The sequence below is a fragment of the Erpetoichthys calabaricus genome, chromosome 11 (assembly GCF_900747795.2).
Source record: "Erpetoichthys calabaricus chromosome 11, fErpCal1.3, whole genome shotgun sequence".
NCBI classification, from domain to species: Eukaryota; Metazoa; Chordata; class Cladistia; order Polypteriformes; family Polypteridae; genus Erpetoichthys; species Erpetoichthys calabaricus.
In genome coordinates, this window is record NC_041404.2 from 63004491 (window position 1) to 63022658 (window position 18168).

Genomic DNA, 18168 nt, shown 5'->3' on the forward strand with positions numbered 1-18168 from the left:
AGCGGGAGAGGGACGGGACCCCTGCATCCAGACATCACAGTGACCGCTCAATTAAAAAGCCGCCCAGGACGACATCCACCCTTGACAGGTCCAAGACGTTTTCCGGCCTTTTGCCATCCATTTGATGTTCTGCTTTTCTCCCATTAGTGTTTTTATACTGTGAGCCCCTTTTATAGGTGGGATTGCCGACTGAACGGCTTTGGGGTGCCGCCTGCTGCTGTGTGTGTGACTTGCCCTGTGAATAACAGGGGGCTTTGTGCCTTTCAGACAGTGAGTGGACTGGCCAACACTCACTGGGGGGTCCCAGCTGCTTCCAGTCTGTGTGGCTCTTCACACACGCGTGACAAAGAGCTTCCTGGTGCCCTGGCCAGGCGTCTGTGGGCTGATGGACTCACCTGGACCTGAAGGAAGTGACAGTTTAGCTTTGACTTTGGTTTGATGATCGTTTTGTCCGATTGATTTAGTTGTGTGTGTGTGGTGGGTTACGGGCCGCAGGACTGCATGGTAACTCATCGACACTCAGATTTCGCTGCTAAGACAGACAGTTGCGTTTGTGGTGTCAACTAAAGAGCACTTTGTGTGCATCTGGGCTTTAATTTATTTTAGTGACATTATTGTCACTGCCACTCCTCTGGTGGGCTCTGCCCTCACACACACACACACACACACACTCATTAGCACCACATTTATCCCATTATGGAGTTTGCTCAAAAACAGATTTGTGTCTGCCTTGAGAGCGAAACGACATCACTGACCCGATGAGCTGTGACCGTTTAACTTGCAGTGTCACACATTTGTAAGCGGAGAGGACAACGGCGTACATTTAGCGTGTCCTTTTCAAATTCTGCATTTGCACACACAGGCAGCAGAAACAAAGTGGGCTCTGAAACCCTAAAAACCAAAGGCCAAGTGACAACGACGTGGGGACTCTAAGACAAAATGACAAGAATGAGTTCACGATAAGGGCAGGACAAATGAAACAACAACAAAAATATTAAAAATAAAAAAACAACCCGGGGGGACACATTTGGAACACGAAAGCCCGATGACATCGTGACAGCGGAATTCTACTCTTCAGCAATTCACATTTTACCAAAAGCAAATGTTACAAACGGAGTCAAGTGACTCTCTGACAGAACAGGCGACTTTAAAGAGTTTGTTAAAATGGAAATATCCGGAATCATCATCTCAGAGTTGACCAATCCAGTGGGTACACAGATGGCGAGGGCTGAGCTTCTGTTTTTTAGCATTTCTCTTAAGCAGGACATCTCAGTGAAGTGAAGACCAACCCCGTAGCTCACAATGAAGCCGCTCTGTAGAAACCCCAAAGCGAAACAAACCCCCCAATTTGTTGTTACACTGTGGACCACCACATTCCCAGGCCCGCACTGCACGTTGAGATGTCTGCCTGCTTCCTCCAATGCCACTCACATTTCTAGACCACCGCTCAAAATAGCGCACTGCTGCTCACCTGAGGGGCTTCAAGAAAAGGCCACTCGACGGCATTTCAGTTTTCAGCTGCGGCATGGAGGAACGTAAGCTTTCACAAAACCTCTCTGCTCAGGGCTGAACTGGAAAACAAGCTGATAATACTGGTGAAAAGGTGCCCGGGCAGTGCCCGCTCTCAGCTTTATCACTAGACATAGGAACTCAAGAGGACACAAGGTAAGCCAATAGAAGTGCCAGCGAGGAGTCGGCCATAAAAACAATGCCAGTCTAATCATCACTGAGCTAAAAGCAGTGGTACCCATGGGGGGCACCAGCTAAACCTCAAAACAAAGCCCACCTGTGCAAAACACGCTGGCACACCTGCAGCTTTCCTTATAGACATTTATTAAACGTACTTGAAACGCAGCTTCGGCCTCCTCTCACTCAGAGCCCACTCTACCCGAGAAGTGCCACTGTGCTCACAAACACCATCTTCATGTCTTCTCACGTAAGAAGTGCAACAGGACGTGCTGCAGGTCATTTCTTGTGCCCCTTTCTCATGCTCAAGTCGATCTCGTGATCTGCAGACACATGTGGGCATCACTACCTTCAGAAGTCACATACAGCACCCCTGGCACTCAGGGCAACACAAACTGGTACGCAGAGGGCACTCAGCTCTGCCATTTCTCCTGTTGTGTCCAGGAATTCAATGAAGAGGGTGGTTGACAAAGAAGGGACAAGGCACTTGATGGGGAGACGATGCCAACCGTAACACCGCCGCGTCACTTTAACGCAGCAGATCTAAAGCCCCTCTGACGCTGGCCACAGTTTTTGTTGAATATTGTAATATTTACATCACTTGTGAGTAAGACGCATTCTGAGAAATAAACGCGTGCTTTTACTCCGAGGAGGACGGACCGCTGCGACATGTCGGCCTCATTCACAGTGCTGCTGCGTCAATCGCCCGCGTCCTCAACTCGTCGCACTGGCGTCCAGCTACCTTTAGAGCCGATTACTCGGAATGACCCAAAGCTGCAGGCACAAGTCAGGCTGCTAAAGGATCAATAAGAACACAGCTGCCAGGCCCCAAAGCCGTGGTGGGACCGGCCTGCTGGTATAGGAGATGCCCCACCGGGTCACCTTAGCCTGGCATACCCCGGTTAGGGAGCTCATGAGCGGGCCATTGGTGTGAAATGTGAACTCTGACTGACCGTTCAATCCCCCCCAATTTTGGTTCCACATCTTGGTGCCCTGCTGTGCCCAATTCTCGACTGCCAAGCTGTTCTCCTGCTCACAGAAAGAGACCCGAGATAGTGGAAGATTTACTGGTCATGTTGGGAGGCCCAGTAGAGTGACCAGCAGGGGCCTTTGTCCATTATAACTGACCACAGAACACCCAGAGGTCGACTTTTCAGTTTTTGTTTCCCTCCATTGGTCAGCGATTACATTTGACATCACTCACTTTGGTTTCCTGGGGGTTTTGACACATCGGGGTCTTTAAATAAACCATCTTGGTGAGGGCATCACGCGCTCAGTAACTGGGAATGGAGGTCAGATCTGCGCCGGCACTCAGGGAAAGACGCTATACAAAAATCAACCAAACTCTCCAGGGGCTACAAACCAGAAGGGCAGTGCCAGTGTGATCCTGAGACACTCCCTTCATCTGTGCACACCCTCACCGTAAGCAAACACAGGAGAACTGTGGTCTTATATAGCGCCTTGGCATGATGGGCACCACATAAAGACGCTTATTTGGAGCGCTTAGTCGTTTTTGGTTTTTTTTCTTCCACTTTATAAAAAGCTCGACTGGCACGCAGGTGGTGACCACCAAGCAAACCCCTCCGAACAAAGTGTAAAAACGAGGGCACAGCCGGGCACACTCCAATCACTTCGGGGGTCCCCGTGAAGCCCCTTTCCATACTCCGCGCCACGGCGGACCTGACAGGCCAACACAGGGGGTCAGTGGGAGACCAAGACTGGAGATCAGGGGGCAGACAGGACATGGCATGACAGGATGGCAGCTGACAAAGGCGGGGGGATCGGGGGGCACCAAACGGCCAACACGGAGGGGCACGAGAAAGCCGAGCAGACATGGAAGTGGCAAATCCAAGGAGAAAGCAGCGGCAGTCCGAGTCCAGGGATAAACAACGGCCGATCGAGGAGGTCAGGAGGAGCGGAGGGCAGCGGAGACCCCCGCGGTAATGAGTGCAGGTGAGTGGGGGAGGGTGCAGGCCGCGGCCTCCGAGGGGCGACAGAGAAGAAAGAGAAAAGAGCCAACGGGAAAAGGCGAAAGCAGGCGTCCGGGAGACGGCGAGTCGCCCCCCGGGCCTGAAGAACCCCTCGAGTGGTCACTAAAAAGTGAAGCGAAACGCGAAGCCCGAGGAACGCGCGCGACAGGCACAGACGGGAGCCGACGAGCGGAACGGAGAGGAGGGCCGGCCGGCCGACCGACAGCGCGTGCGTGAGCGACCGAGTAAGCGAGTGTGTCGCCGCGGCTCATCACGGCCTCCCTTCGCCGCTGACGCTCCCCGGGCCTCGCGCTTCGCCCGGACGGCTTACCGGGCGCAGTCCAAGTGCGGGGCGGGACAGCTCGCAGTCGGCCAGCAGCGTTCTCTCCAGCTCGCCATGAAAGAGGAAGCCCTCGGTTCACAAGGTCAGAGAGCTACTCGACGAGTTCCTTCCGAGGCAGGGAGAGAGGAGCTCCTCTGGGGCTTTGCGTCCCACGCCGCTTCGTTGGTCGCGGCACCTAGCGGCCAAGGGCTGAAGCGCACGCACGGGAGGAGTGAAAGAGACGTCGCCTCGAGGACCGTCCAGGAACGGCTGACAAAAGGACGGATGTGCCAGTGTGCCCAAAGCGGCCACGGTAAAGTGTGGTGGGCATCGTGAGAGAGAGTCCCAAAAATCCATCAGAAAACAGCACAACCGACAGCGCCGGGGATTAGGGGTGGGCTAAGCCCTGCTAAATGAGCCCCTGGGGCTGGCACTGCCATAAGGTAAGGTGCCCAGCACCTGTGCCACCCTCACACATTTTTGCGCATGCATGGCTTGGCCCGTCGCATTTTATTTAGGACTGGCACTCATCCTTCTTGATAGTGTGTTGTGCTCTTTGGCTGTAAGGACGGGCGTAAGGGGCTTACGTGATATGTCACATTTAGTGTATAAATTAATTAAAATTAATAAAGTATCTATATCTATCTATCTAATGACAACAAGCACCACGAGCAATGACCGTCAGGAATATGCTGCCCAATTGTCCCGGGGGGGGGGGGGGGGGGGCAGGGTCGACACCTTGCATCACGGGCCATGGCACTAGTTGGATGTTATCATGGGAGGGCACTTGAATATGTTGGGAGGGCAGCTAAATGCCACAATAAGCCAAGTCTGCATGTTAATAATAATAATACATTTTATTTATATAGCGCCTTTCCCATGCTCAAGGCACTTTGACAGATTTGTCCTTTTGGGTAGTCGTGACCCTAGTGGCAGACTGTCATCGGGTTGGGACACGGTCTGTGCTCAGTGGTGACGATACTGGGCTGCAGATAACAGTGCTGTTGGTGCCAACCCTGCGTCCCCTTTGGCTTGCGAGTCCCGTCTTGTGCTGGGGGGCAGTGCCAGGGTGGGGGATAAAGACACTAAAGACCCTGCTAGAGGGCAGCAACATTTTACATGGAATGAAGAATTGAACTGGACTGTACACCAGATGTGAAAGGCACTGCACGGAGGCTAAATGCACAGATGTGGGGCGCTATATAATACAATGAGTGGGGGGGGGCACTGCATGACCGATACAGAAGTAGAAATGAAAGGCGCTGGATCAGTCAGATCAATAGAAATAAACAGATAGATATGAAAGGCACAGGGGGATAGATACAAGATATGAAAGAGTGGTCCGAGTTTGACTCCACGCTGACTTGCTGCTGGATATGAAAGGCGCTATATAACAGATAACTAGATAGGGAAGGCAGCACACTGAACAGAGGTGCTAGATGACAGATAGATGGTGACCACCGTAGCATGGCACTATACAAAACTGGTCCAGCGGGGGGCCGGTGCAGCATGCTCCCAGTTGGGGGGGACTCTTGGTTTTGCGCCCCCTTCTGGTCTCTCAGTGGGTTGTCTCTGGAGTTTCATTTTCTTTCCCCACCCAAAGGACTCACTGGTCTGGTTGCATCCCCCCCCCCACCTGCTGGCCCACACAAGGATGACTGGTCACCTGAGCTGGTGAACGTCTCCTTGGGCTTGACTGGCTCTTTGATTGCAGGTCGTCGGTGGGCACGACCTGTGAAGAGACCCCGGCTACATGTGTGTGTGTGTCCCGTGATGGGCAGATTAACACAGTAATCCCAATGCACGAGCCAGCCAGCCATCGAATGGTCCACGGGGGCATCGGCCAGCGGGCAGGTCCATCGGCCAGCGGGAATTCAACAAATGAACCTGCGATACCAGCCTTGAGGATGAGAAGAACACAAGAAATACGACCAACGAGCAGAGACCACTCGGCCCACCAAGCCTGCGTGATTGCCAGCTTGGTGGTCTCCAGCTCTCCTCCAGGTCCTTCTCAAGGTCTCTACTTTGGCTCGGTGTCTCCGTAGTTTGTTCCCATGAAGAAGTTCTTGCTGACTTCAGTCCTAAATGCACGTGCCCTTCACTTCCACTGGGGTCCTGTAGTCGGTGGTCCGAATGCTTTGCATTTGTCAGCCACCACAGTTGAGAGTCGTTTGGCGGGACGCCCCTCTTCTCCGGGTGGGCTGGCAGTTACTTAGGTTGTTATTTTCGGGTCCTCTTTGAATTTTGTTATCACACTTGGCATATTTGTGCATGGCACAGAATTAGCCGAGCCCTGCTGTCTCCCTTCTTCAAGGCTGGCGTCGCATCTGCAATGTCGGAAGAAACCCGATAGCCCAGCAACAAGGGTGAGTTTGTCCAGGTGGTGGCGCCGTAAGCGAAAAGACACACGCAACCTCATCAAAGAGATAAAGACCAAGAAGGGTAGCCGAGGCGGGCATCTTCATGTCAAAGTGCGAGGCCCCTCGAGGGTCTCTGAGTGGCTGATGTTGCCCACCATAACAAGCCCACATACCCCCACCCCACCGAGGTCGTCTCCGTCTTTGCTCCCTTTCTGCTGCAGGTTTCATTTTCTGTTTTTTTGAGTGTTCACTTCTTGGGCCGTCTGCAGCGTTGAGGCCCTTGGCCTGTCTCGAGAGTTGGGGTCCTGGCCATTTGGAGTATTACATCCCGGGGTCTACTGAAGGATTCAGGTGGGCTTGGCGTATTTTGCCCGTTGGTCATTTTTAAGACAGTTTAGGCCTCCTTTGGCCTCTTTTTCTGTAACTCGGGTGTATTATGGCCTGGCATCGTGTTGGGGTATCCAGGCCTTTTTTCGAGGACTTGCCTCGCATCCCCTGTGGATTTTTTAGCGAATCCCCTCATCCTGCGATTTAATTATTTCTGTCCTCACCCGGTTCACCCTCCCCAAACATGTTTGGCACTGATGCATTAAAGCCACCGGGTGCGCCGTACCTGCAGTTGTCACACCCTGGGTTCAAGGTGCCCCCCCCCCCACAGGTCAGAGGTGAACTCATAGCTCAAAACAAAGCACAGGCTTCGGCCACCAGAGGAGTTTTGGAAAATTCACCTCTAGAAAGTTTAATTTGTACCCGAGGTGCCAGCGCGCGTGCGCCAGAGCCCACCACAAAACAGACAATAAAAAGACGACGTACCCGTGCTGTACAGTACGCTGCGCTGTGCCCTGGCGCCGTGGCCCCTGCTTTTGGCCATTCAGTACCCCCCCCCCCCCCCAAAAGTGCACAAATGAGAAAACCCAAAAAAGCTGAGTGGCGGAGTTCAGGCCTGGCATCTCCAAGGAGACCCCAATTACAGGAATTCACCCGTGTGCCCCCCCACCTCAGAATGGGTGGAGAGGCCCTCTGCCGTCGGCCCTCCAGACAGAACCAAGATGTGCCTGCCCACCAGTGCCCACAGGATGTCCCCGAGGGGGGCACAGGATGCAGCACGGGAGAGCCGAAGGGGCCCACCCAGAGTGGGGAGACCTGAGTAGCGGTGGTCACTGCCGACGGCCAGCACAGCTGCTAGTTTTCCTCGATCAGATTCAGGTCCAGGTCAGTGCAGTCCCTTTGAAAAATGGGCCAGTCGGCCTCGGCCTCACTCTCGCCCAGGGTGCCAAAGCTCAGGCTGGCAGGCGGCTCCTCGAACGGCAGAAGCAACTTTCTCGAGGGGACGCTCTGGACTTCGCCTTCTGGACACTTCCGGGTCTGCAAATCAAAACAAAGCACCCGTTAGGCCGCCATCCCCAGCTTTGTGCCAATGCCACTCTCCACGGGCACTGCTCTAGCAAAACAAACAGCCCAAAGATGTTTGGCAACAGGTGGCACCAGTGAGGAGCCAGCTGCTCCACCCACAGAAAGGCATTATGGGAAAAGGGAGGCACTGCAGAGAAGCACCAGAGGTGGGTGGGGCACAGAGAACAGCATACTGCCGAGCATCATGGGATACTTCACATTACTACAGGGCATGATGGGATACGTGGCATCCTTACAGAGCATTTCTACATAACTCTGATAAGCAGAAGGTCTTCTATGACATTGCTCTGTAATGACGCCACGTATCCCATCATGCCCTGCAGTAATGTGAAGTATCCCACAATGCTCTAGGAGAATGCTCTGCAGTAATGCTAGGTAAGCCACAATGCTCTTTAAAGATGCAACATATCCCATGATGCTGTCATAACGTGGCATATCCCATAATCCTCTGTCATGATGTGAAGTATCCCATAATGCTCCAGAACATCCTCAAGCCCCTCCAAAGAGACGTCAGGCCAGAGCATGATGGGAAAGGGGCACCTGACACACGCAGGGCTTTCCAAGCTCACAATTCGAATTTCCGTCCTCCCTGTGATGCCCGCTTACCCATTCAGATTGGCGAGACCCCCCCCCCCCCCCCAAGCACGCTCACCTGAGTCATCTTGAAGAAGTCCAGCACAGGCCGGCTCCACCGTGCCCCGTGGTCATGGCGCCGCTTCACGCCGACCTTGCGGTGGTCCAGGTCACAAGGCTGAGAGTGGCTGCGTGGCAGGAGGCCGGCCGCTCGGCGGCACGGCTCTGGAGTGGAGGAGGGCGTGCTGCTGGCAGAGGGGGCGAAGAAGCTGGGTCCCTCGTGCATGTGCACTGGCGACAGAGAGAAGCGCCTCTGGGCGCAGGCAGAGAAGGAGGCGGGAAAGGCGAAGCCACTGGCGTCCGAGTCGCTCGGGCACTGGAGGGCAGAGGAGCAGCAGTCCCCAAAGCCGCTGCTCGGGGAGAACGTCCAGGGCACGGGGGAGTCGGGCGACAGCGCCAGGCTGAAGAAGGTGGGGCTGCAGGTCTTGATGGAGTGCAGCGAGGTGCTGGTGACTTTCTGGAGGCGCAGACTGGCGGGCCGCTGAGTTGCAAACGGGCACATCCCCCCGCTGCCCCCTCCGCTGTTGCATCGCCGCTTGACCGGAGTCCAGATTTTGGAGCCACTGGGGCGCCAGGTAGACCTGCAGCGGGACAAGTCCTCAGGCACAGACAGAGAACGGCAGTGGCGCTTGGGTGGGGGCGCGGGAGGAGTGCTGGCGGTCTCGTGGCCGGTGGACAGATCCGCGGCCGAGACGCTGGGCATGTGGACCTCCTGGAGGGCATGGCCAGGACTGCACTCAGAGTGGGCTGTTGATGACAAACGTGGACCCTCGTAAAGATTTCCACTGGGTGGGGCACTGCCAGCCTTCCAGCTGGCACTCTCTGGCAGAAGAAATAAAAGAAAAAAAAGTCACAAAGTGAACCATGCAGGACAGCAAAAAATAACAATGGGCACAGGTGCCAAGTTCAGCAAAGCGGATGGGAGACCAGACTGACACGCTGCCAAGATGGGGCTCCACCATACCAGGGAGACAGCATCACTCTTAATGGGCACTGCTCCACTCCACCTACACAGCCTCTGCCCCTGGCATTGCCAGTCCCTATGCTGTAGTCCCCGTGTACCCCCTCGCCCCCCCCCCACCCCCGACCATCATACTCCTGGACAGTACCAGACTGATGGGCACATCCTCAAGTGCCCCCGCTCCTGGCATTACCTGTCATGATGAGCACTGCACTGGTCGTCCTAAACATCTTCCCCACTCCTAATGGGCACTCCTTTAGCCCTCCTACATGCCCCCCCTGGTGGGCACAACTCTGGTCTCCCTCAACACCCCTCTCCCTTGGTGCTCCATCATCTCCCAGGGCTCAGTGGGCCACTCTGTTTGGATGTACCCAAGTACCTGAACGGTCGCTTTTGTCACCAGAATGCCCTCTTCACCGTGGTACCAAATCCAATGTGCCTCTACCCGCGTCGGCACCATTTCTCTGGAGCCCAGATATCGGTGGGCACATCAGCCGGCGTGACACGCTCGCCCTGCCGATGTTCGGCCTGTGCATCCCCTGCTACACCTCTTGGCTGCCACATCCCCTTACAGACGAGCGAATGGGTGGTGTGGGCAAAGTGGGCCAATGAGGCGATGCCAAGTAGGGTCAACTGGGTTTCCGGAAGGATCGTCGGTTTAAGGGGACATTTGGGACACATCACCTCCACCAGCACCCTGTGAATACCTGTCTCTGCCCAGTGCCAACTCATGTCTTTGCCACGTCTCCCTTTTCCTCCCCAATGTTGCCAACTCTGCTTCAAGTCAGATGCTCCTCTACTTCAATGCTCGATTGTGCCCATGAGTGCCAGTCTGTTCTTCTTAGGCCATTTATTTGACTACAGGGTGCTGGGGCTCCATTGACTCAGTCGGGGCTGCACCCACACACTGGACTCAATTTAATATTTGGAGGTTGGCATCACAATGAGATTCTTACCTGCATGTCTCCACAAAAAAGACAGCGAATACATTGGCAGAGGCCGAGTGTGGCACACCATGGTGCCACCGTCAGTGTGAGTCGCCACTAAGAAGTGGCAGAACCCACAAATAAGATGCCCATGAAGGCCCTGAATGTTGACTAGGTGGGGTGGCAGGGCATCACACGTGTTAATGGACAGACAACAGCTCTGTGCCAGCCTCACCCTCGAAGCTGAGCCAGGGGCCATACCAGGATATAAGAGGTGACCACAGCCTGGCAATGAACCCACAGCAGCTGCAGACCCTCAGACACAGACAGGAAAGACGAGTGTGTTGTTGGGGGGGGGGGGGGGGCAGCCGTCATGTGTCAGCTGTAGGCACACAGGGTGGGTCATGAGGCCCCCCACCTAATCTCCCTCTGCGATTCCACGCCAGCCGGGTTATCTGAGGCCGGGCGGCTCCACCTCTGATAAGACGAAGCCACAGCCGGGCGGCTGGCACAAGGTGCCCTGCGTCGCTGAGCGATGAGAAGGACATTACGTAAATCGGTGGCACCATGGCATTCAAAAGAGGACAACACAGACACACAACGAGGGGCACGGCAAGTGGCACCCAGGGCACATTACAGAAGGTGGGCTCTGGAACAATTCTCACCTTATGTAATTAGTGTGGATGGGCCAAACCCCCCCCCATTCTCTGCGAGACCCCGATGTATGACGATGAGCCGGCAGTCACCTTCACCAAGGGCCATCATGCCCGTCCTTATCCAGCACCCGCTGGTGTGAGTGGATGTTGGCACATTGTGGTCGCCGCCGCTCATCGTCTTCGTTTTGGATTCCCGTTCGTTTTTGTTTTTTTGTGCGAGATTTTAATTAGACGGATGGACGGACATTTTGGAGTCTGCAAGTTTAGACGTCGTTCGTTCGGATTCTCGGCTACCCTTCCTGCGTCTGCCAGCTCCCGACTCGAGTGCGTCTCCACCTCGCTTTATGTGACGTCCTCACCCGCTGAATGCCATCCGAGCCGCCTGCAGACCTCCAAGAGGGGATCACAGGACTCTTCGCTCTTTCTGGTCTGCCTTCTGACCGATGTGTTGGCTTCAATGTGCCACTGAGTAAGCCCCCCTGGCGTTTACGCTCTTCCCTTCTTTATAACGTGGCGCTCTGCCCCCTGGTCATGGAGACTCGGCCCCCATGGACGACTTTCTCCATCTTAGTCCTGCAGTTTCACGTCTGTAAACCCCATTGCTCGCGGAGGGCAGGTGGTCACGCGTTGGCATCACACACGTGCAGCCACCCCGAGACGAGAGGGGGCGCCGACGCTCACAGTGCCTCCTCTTTAACCCGCAGCACCAAAAAGCTGCTCAGCGACGCTCAGCCCCGCCCCTCCTGGCGCCGAACGCTCCCAGACTGGCCTAACTGGCTCGGGCCCCTCTTTATTCTTACATACGGCTGACTGAAGCCCCCTTGCTTTGTTTTGTCACCCAGTTGGCACCCCAACCTCTTCTCTATGTATTATGGTCTGCGTCCCCCCACTCCACCCCCTCAAGCCAATCTTCTTTTGGATGGCTGTGGACCCTCGCCTGCAATTGCTGCTGTTGTCATTATGGTGGTGCCAGCTGTCTGAGTTGCTCCAAGTGCAACGACTTCTAAGACCCCCGCGAAGCGGCACTTCAATGTGCCCACCAACATGTTTAGCAAACATTTTAACACAACGCCCGACTGCTGTGGTGAAAGCCGCGCTTGGGAGACGACATCAGGGCCTTACAATACCAGCCCAAGTTGGGGGTTGGCACTGCCACTAATGCCACTCCTTCCCTCTGCAGACCTGGGGGGGCTAATGGCATAAGACGTCATCCCATTCCACCTCACCAGCCACATAACTGGCCCCGGTGCCATCTTTCCCCAGTCTGGTGGGTGACTCTTGTCCTTCAGTGAAAGCTTCCCCTTATGTGACTTCACAACATCCGCGGACCACCATTTGGTGGCTTTGCCCGTCTCTTCTCATTTCTCCCAACAGGTGAAGCTCTGAGCTCACAAGCAGACCTGCTCCACTGCTCTGGGGTCACTCCAGTCATCAGGGGGGGGTCACTCCTGCTGAGTCAGCCATTTCAGATCACAAACTTGCGCCACTGGCACCCACCTGGCACTCAAGGTGCCAGCATGTCCCATCGCGTCACATCTGCTGTATCTGCAGAATTAGCAGCCCACTGAAACGCCTGGCGGTCTTCAGCTCTTAATATTTGATTTCACACCTGAACTCCGGTGGCGGGGGCTCCCTGTACATAGTAAGACGCACTTGGACCACCAACTGCCCGCTCATCTGTGGAATCTGCCCGTCCTTTCACAGCTGAGCTAGGAAGTAAATCCAGTTCCCCCACCAGCCTTACTGAGGCCGGCCTGCTTGCCTGCCTGGTCTACCATCTATGATGGCAATCATAAGCAGTGCCCATCTTACTGAGGGCACAGTCTCCATTCTCATCCACCCCCCCCCCCCTCCAAAGCCTACAAATCAGCAGCCACTGGGCACTTCAGTCAGCAACTTCCGGAAGGCCTGGCGTCTGTGGCCTTGCACACCAATGACGGGAGTGCCGCAGCGCCATGCCCAGTTGAGGTGGTCTTTACGGACGTCCAACAGCCATCAGAAAACAACGGGGTAATGACACTCCAGAAACGGGCAAAGCCAGGCCTGGCGCTCATTATCTCCCAGAGCCTCAGGTTGGCGGACCCTCTCAGGTTGGTGCCTTCGGCCCTCACTGCCACCCTCACACAATGAGATGAGCCCACTTACAAACACTCGATTAACTCGGACCACCCACCACGACCCATCAATGGCGACCCACCGGCGGTGTGATCCAGTGGTGGACAAACACTGCCATGGACTCGGCCTACAGCCACGGAGATGCCAAGGTGACCTACAGCAGATCCCCAAGGTCTCAAAACGCAATGACTTTGTGACCAAACGGTGAAGTTTGCGCGTGGCTGCAGTTGCCCACCTCCAGGGTGGCTCCTATTCATGCCCTTGGCACCGTTCTGCGCCATCACACTATTCAGTTTCACTGCCATGCTGACGACCCGCGGCTTTATCGCCCAACCAAGGCGCCCCCCAATATTCTTATCGGATGACCAGCAACTTCCTTCAACTGAAGGACAATCCAATGGCCGTTGTCTTACTGGTTCTAAACCAACAGCAGCGGAGGTTTCGACTCATCCCACCAGTACTCCCAGTTCCCCGTCTCAGCGTCGTTCTTTGTCTTCACGTATAAAGGACGTCCCCAGCTGCGCTTCCTCCATCTTGGACGCGTTTCCAGACCCCATCCAGCCCTCACACAACATACACAGCACTCAAACTCTGGGAAGGTCCCACACGGACCCCCGCAATGCCAGTCTCTCTAGTACCCCTAATAAGCCACACATCTCACCACTGCCTCTCTGGGTCCCCATTTTAAAATCCCACCATCTCTGTGCCCTTCTGCAGACCTGTGCGTCCCACCGCTCCTCATCCTCGGGGGTCTGCCTTCTGTCCCAAACATGAACCTCCACACCACGGCTGCTAGGGCCTCCTCCCACAATGCACCTCTTCCCTCTCCACAACCACTGGGATCTTCTGACACTTTGGCACATGCAAACAGAAGGTCAACATGGCATCCAGACGGGCAACGAGCCCCAACTTACTGGCTCAACGAGTTACCCGCATGAGAAGAGGGGCACTGCCACCCCTAGCTCTTACCTGGCGTCAGTCCACAGGCCGCCAAGCAGACTCCAGCACATGGGTGGTCAGGCGCCGGCTGAAGGAACACGGAGACAAGTGTTAGGGTGGCAAGCGTTCACGGTACCCGCCCACCGCGGGCCCAGGCCAACCTCTTACCAGGTGGAGGTGCAGAGGGCTGCACCGGTCCTCCAGACTCTGCTTCTGCAGTTGCTTGGTAATCAGGGTCACCATTGTCACGCCCAAGGCTCTCCTGGTCCAATGACGCAGCAGAAGGGGCGAGTCGTGCCAACTCTGGCAGGTCAGAGCCCCCCTCAGTCTTTTGCCAGGGCCCTCATGTCTCTGAGCTCCATTGATGCGTTACTTACTCCCTCATACCTGCCTGTGGGCAGAAGACAGGAAATGTTAAGACAAGCAGAGAAGTGGACCCTGCCACCCACCGAGACCTCGCAGGGCTTGGCACAGGGTGACTGCGGGCACCCCGAGGCTACATAGGCCACCGTCTGGGGACCCTGCAGGACGAGTCACTGCATCTTCTGTGGGAGGAATACCACTGAGTGAGAACACCCCGAGTGGCCTGACTGATGCCAGCTCACAGGCTGCCATGCCAGGTGGCCACAGATGCAGAGTTGGGCAGCACAAACATGGCAGATCGCGTCGGGACCACCCAAGTCCCCCTCAAGGCCCCAGATCACTACAACTACTGTTACATGGGTCCCTTCTTGAGTCACACTCTAGAGGAACGCTTTGGTGGCATGTCACATGTGCCACTCATAGTCAGACCATGGGCCAGGTCACCAGGTTCACCCACCCGCTTTGACCCTGACACCTCAGAAGGGGCCTTTCACCCACCAAAATGGCTTTGTTCTTGGCACCGCCAGTGCCAGCTCTCAGTCTCATGCCATTTCTAACAGAGCATGGCCCCCAATTCCAATTGACGGGCTCGAAAGTCCAGGCCGGGATCACCCTGGCATCAGCTCACTGGTCGCCCAGCTCAAAACTGACATGCCACACCGTGACCCCTGACTGACCCTGCACTTCCTAAATAGGCTTGCCACCCAGCCAGGGTGCATCAGGTGTGACTTGGCATGCCCTCCCAACAGACGACAAACAACCAGATGCCAGGTTCAGGGTATGTGCCCACAAAACCTGAAATAAAGTCACCCGCAGGGCACTCAGTTGGGCCGATTACCGGATGTGTGCCCATCTTACACCCCAGGAGTCCAATGCAGTCTCCCCAAAAGCAGTGCCCACTTGTGAGGGTCCCTCCAAAGCAGTGGCATCACTAAGGCCGGATTAAGACCCCACAGGACCCTGGGTGACTTGACGAGTGGGGCTTCAACACACTTTTAACAATGCAGTGCGCCAACACACGGCCGTTTGATGCCACTCGGTAAATGCAACCATTAATGGCACGCGGTGAAGGGGTGGCATCCCTCTTAGTGAGTTCAACCTGAAACACTACACAAAAATGTGACTGCCATTGGGGGTCACCCAGCACCCCCTGCACTGCCCTAGTGATGCAGCTGCTCCAGGAATCTAGCATTCCCTGGCACTCGCAGCCCCCCAGAGAACTCTGCTCTCACAGCTTCTTCTGCTGCCACCCTCTGTGCCAAGTGAGCAGCTGACTGCAGGGGCATCAGTCTCACCCTCAGGTATGGTGTAAAGCACCCCCTTCTAGGGGTGCCCTCAGAGCAGCTGGCATTTAATGGGAGAAAGACGGGGCACTTAGCAATTAGGGTGCGGGCAGTCAAGCACAACGTGCCACACTTCAGCAAGCCTGCTAAAGATGAACATCCAGTCGCCCATCTCAGTCAACGGGGCCTAAAGTGGATGCTGCCAGCGGCTTCAATGGCAGGACCGGCACCAGTAGTGCTAAATTCCTGCCTTTAACTGCACTTGTTTTGGCAAATAGTGCACCCATTTTCCTGGGCAGGGGTGCCCTTGTGCCATGTGTCACAGAACCATAACATGCTGTTACATCATCTGCATCATGCATGTTGCGTGCCCAACAGCTCAAGGCACTTGGTGTGTCTCTCATGAATCACGAGAATGGCACTCGCTATAACATCACTACCACTCGGGCCTCATCTTCCCATTTGGTTCCTTGCTTGCCACTCTCTTGTGCCCCATGGCATTCACTGTGTCAACACTGCCCCATAGCACTGACTATGCCATCGATGCCACTCGTGCCTCATCATCCCCTCAGTTTCTTACTCTCTGCTCTCACCCCTGCCCCATGGCACTCTTAGCTCACCACAAACCTAAGCCCTGCCTTGTGCCACTCATGCTACAACACCTTTGCCAGATCACTTTTGCCCCATGGCACTTACCACACCACCTATGCCACTCGTACCTCATCTTCCTCTCCATTTCTTGTCCACCACTCACTCATGCCCTATGGCACTCACTTTAAATCACTTCTGTCGGGTCACTGTTGCCCTGTGGCACTCACCACACCATCTCTGCCACTTGTGCCCAATGCCATTCTTCATGTAAGTTCCCTCTCCTGCCTCATGGACCACCACACTGTCTTAGGCCCCCTGCTGCCCCATGGCACACACCTCTGCCAGATCACTTTTGCCCACTGGCACTCACTATGCTCTCTATGCCACTCCGTTTCTTGCTCAGGTCGTACGGCACTCTCACCACATCACCTCTGCCGGGCCACTCCTGCCCTGTGGCACTCGGCACACCATCACCCACCATCTCCCCCTTGCCCTGTGTCACTTACTTTCTGTCAGCTCCCTCTCTCCTGCCCCGTGGCACCTCAGCACACCGCCAGCGGCCCGGGCACGATCTCCGTCCGGTCCCCTCTCGGTTCCTGCGGATGTCGGCGCTTTGGCTTCTGCTCAGCACGCCCAACACGCCTGGCTGCCCGGCGCACGCACACCCCCCCCCCCTCCCTTTTTTTTCCGTGTATTAATAGCAGCCCCCCCCCCCCACCCACCCTCCGGGACTGCGGCGCAGAGCGCCAACAGCTACGCTCCGACAGTTTTAATTCCAGTTTTCGAGACCCTCCTCATCCTCACCTAAGAGCATCAGCCACCTCCGGAGCGTCTCCTTAGTAACCCCCCCGAGCCGCACGGAGAGATCAGAAGCCCCGCACCGGAGATAAATAGTACGCGGGCGCTACCACTGCTGGGAGGGGGGGCTCGCCGGCGGCCGCAATCTCAATCGCCACCGTTGACCAGCATTACAAAGCCCGTTTGGTGCCGTTGGTCTTTAACCGGTTGCTTATTTAAGCGACTATCAGTCGTGAGAGGCAAAGCGAAAGGAGGATCGGACGACGCGCGCACCCAAACGGAGTTCTCCTCACTGGGATGCCGACACAATCTGTCCGAAAACGAGAAGAAAACGCTTTGTTGTGTTTGACCGAAACACCCCGTGCAGAATCAAGTGGTACCGTCTCAGCGCGGCTGCTAGAGGAGGAGTTCGAAGTGCACTCCGGGAAATGTAGTCGTCGCCTGCATTCTCTCGTATTCCAGATTACGCCTCGCGAGGGAAACTGGGAAACGTAGTCGTGAGCCGGGCACTCGCGTATCGACAAGGCACCCTCGTGGAGAGTTATGGGAAGTGTAGTCCTGCGCCGTTCATTCCCCTTTTCCCGAGCCACGGACGGCAGACGGATTCTGCAGTTCCCACTTCGATAACCGGCGAAAAGAGGCGTTTAATCTTCGATATATCGTCGGGTCAGTACTGGGCCAAGAAAGCTGCCAGTCCAGAGCGGCATTCGCGCACTGCGTCCGGATTGTATCCCTAAATGTCTCCAATGCGCCACCTGCTGGAATATTCTCTAAAATATGTGGGCTGGTCCTCCATCCATTAATGTTCAAATTGAACTTCATTTGATTTTATTGGTTCGTTACGGTGTGGACGATTTTAAAGGGTCTTGAATTCTGGTTTTGTCTCTTGGCTGTATAGGGATCTTACTCGGTTTCCCTGTTTTCACATAACACTGCTCTGTTAGGCACGCCATGTCTTGAAATGGTCTTTTACTGTTTTTAACATACACAGATGTTGCTGCTTGGCCCACAGTGGAGGACCCTTAGTCACCATGAAGCTGGGGGCACAGCCAGACCTGTCCACTAACAGCGTCAGATGGGGGTGTCTGCTTTGGAGTGGAAATTCCACAGGCACACACGGCAGAACAGGAATTAGCCATGCTGCTGCCCCGA

General features: G+C 55.4%; 2 protein-coding genes across 3 annotated transcripts in view; both read right to left on the minus strand.

Annotated features, from left to right (window-relative positions):
• Nucleotides 1-4142, minus strand: part of LOC114660471 (C-terminal binding protein 1) — a 45230-nt gene extending 41088 nt beyond the window's left edge. The window contains exon 1 of the mRNA XM_028813186.2: nucleotides 3988-4142. The gene's annotated coding sequence lies outside the window, so the exon portion shown is untranslated. The remainder of the gene's footprint in view (nucleotides 1-3987) is intronic.
• A 2909-nt stretch (nucleotides 4143-7051) lies between these two features.
• fam53c (family with sequence similarity 53 member C) lies at nucleotides 7052-17320 on the minus strand. 2 transcript variants are annotated; one of them, XM_028813187.2, is made up of 5 exons: nucleotides 17023-17320; nucleotides 14150-14372; nucleotides 14012-14069; nucleotides 8404-9206; nucleotides 7052-7703 (listed from the first exon to the last, which is right to left on the minus strand). In XM_028813187.2, the coding sequence occupies exons 2-5, from the start codon at nucleotides 14222-14224 to the stop codon at nucleotides 7521-7523; spliced, it is 1119 nt and encodes a 372-aa protein (XP_028669020.1). In that variant the 5' UTR covers nucleotides 14225-14372; nucleotides 17023-17320; the 3' UTR covers nucleotides 7052-7520. The 2 variants fall into 2 exon arrangements, with proteins under 2 accessions (XP_028669020.1, XP_051789418.1); XM_051933458.1 differs by lacking the exon at nucleotides 17023-17320 and adding an exon at nucleotides 16324-16471.
• Between the last annotated feature and the right edge of the window lie 848 nt (nucleotides 17321-18168).

Bases quoted from the DNA above. Each gene is read 5' to 3' on its own strand.
- fam53c (XM_028813187.2), bottom strand. From the start codon at position 14,224: ATGGTGACCCTGATTACCAAGCAACTGCAGAAGCAGAGTCTGGAGGAC. The intron at 9,207-14,011 runs GTAAGAGCTAGG...TTCTTCTGCCAG, and splicing joins GGCCTGTGGACTGACGCCAG to AGAGTGCCAGCTGGAAGGCT. The intron at 7,704-8,403 runs GTGAGCGTGCTT...TTTGATTTGCAG, and splicing joins ACTTCTTCAAGATGACTCAG to ACCCGGAAGTGTCCAGAAGG.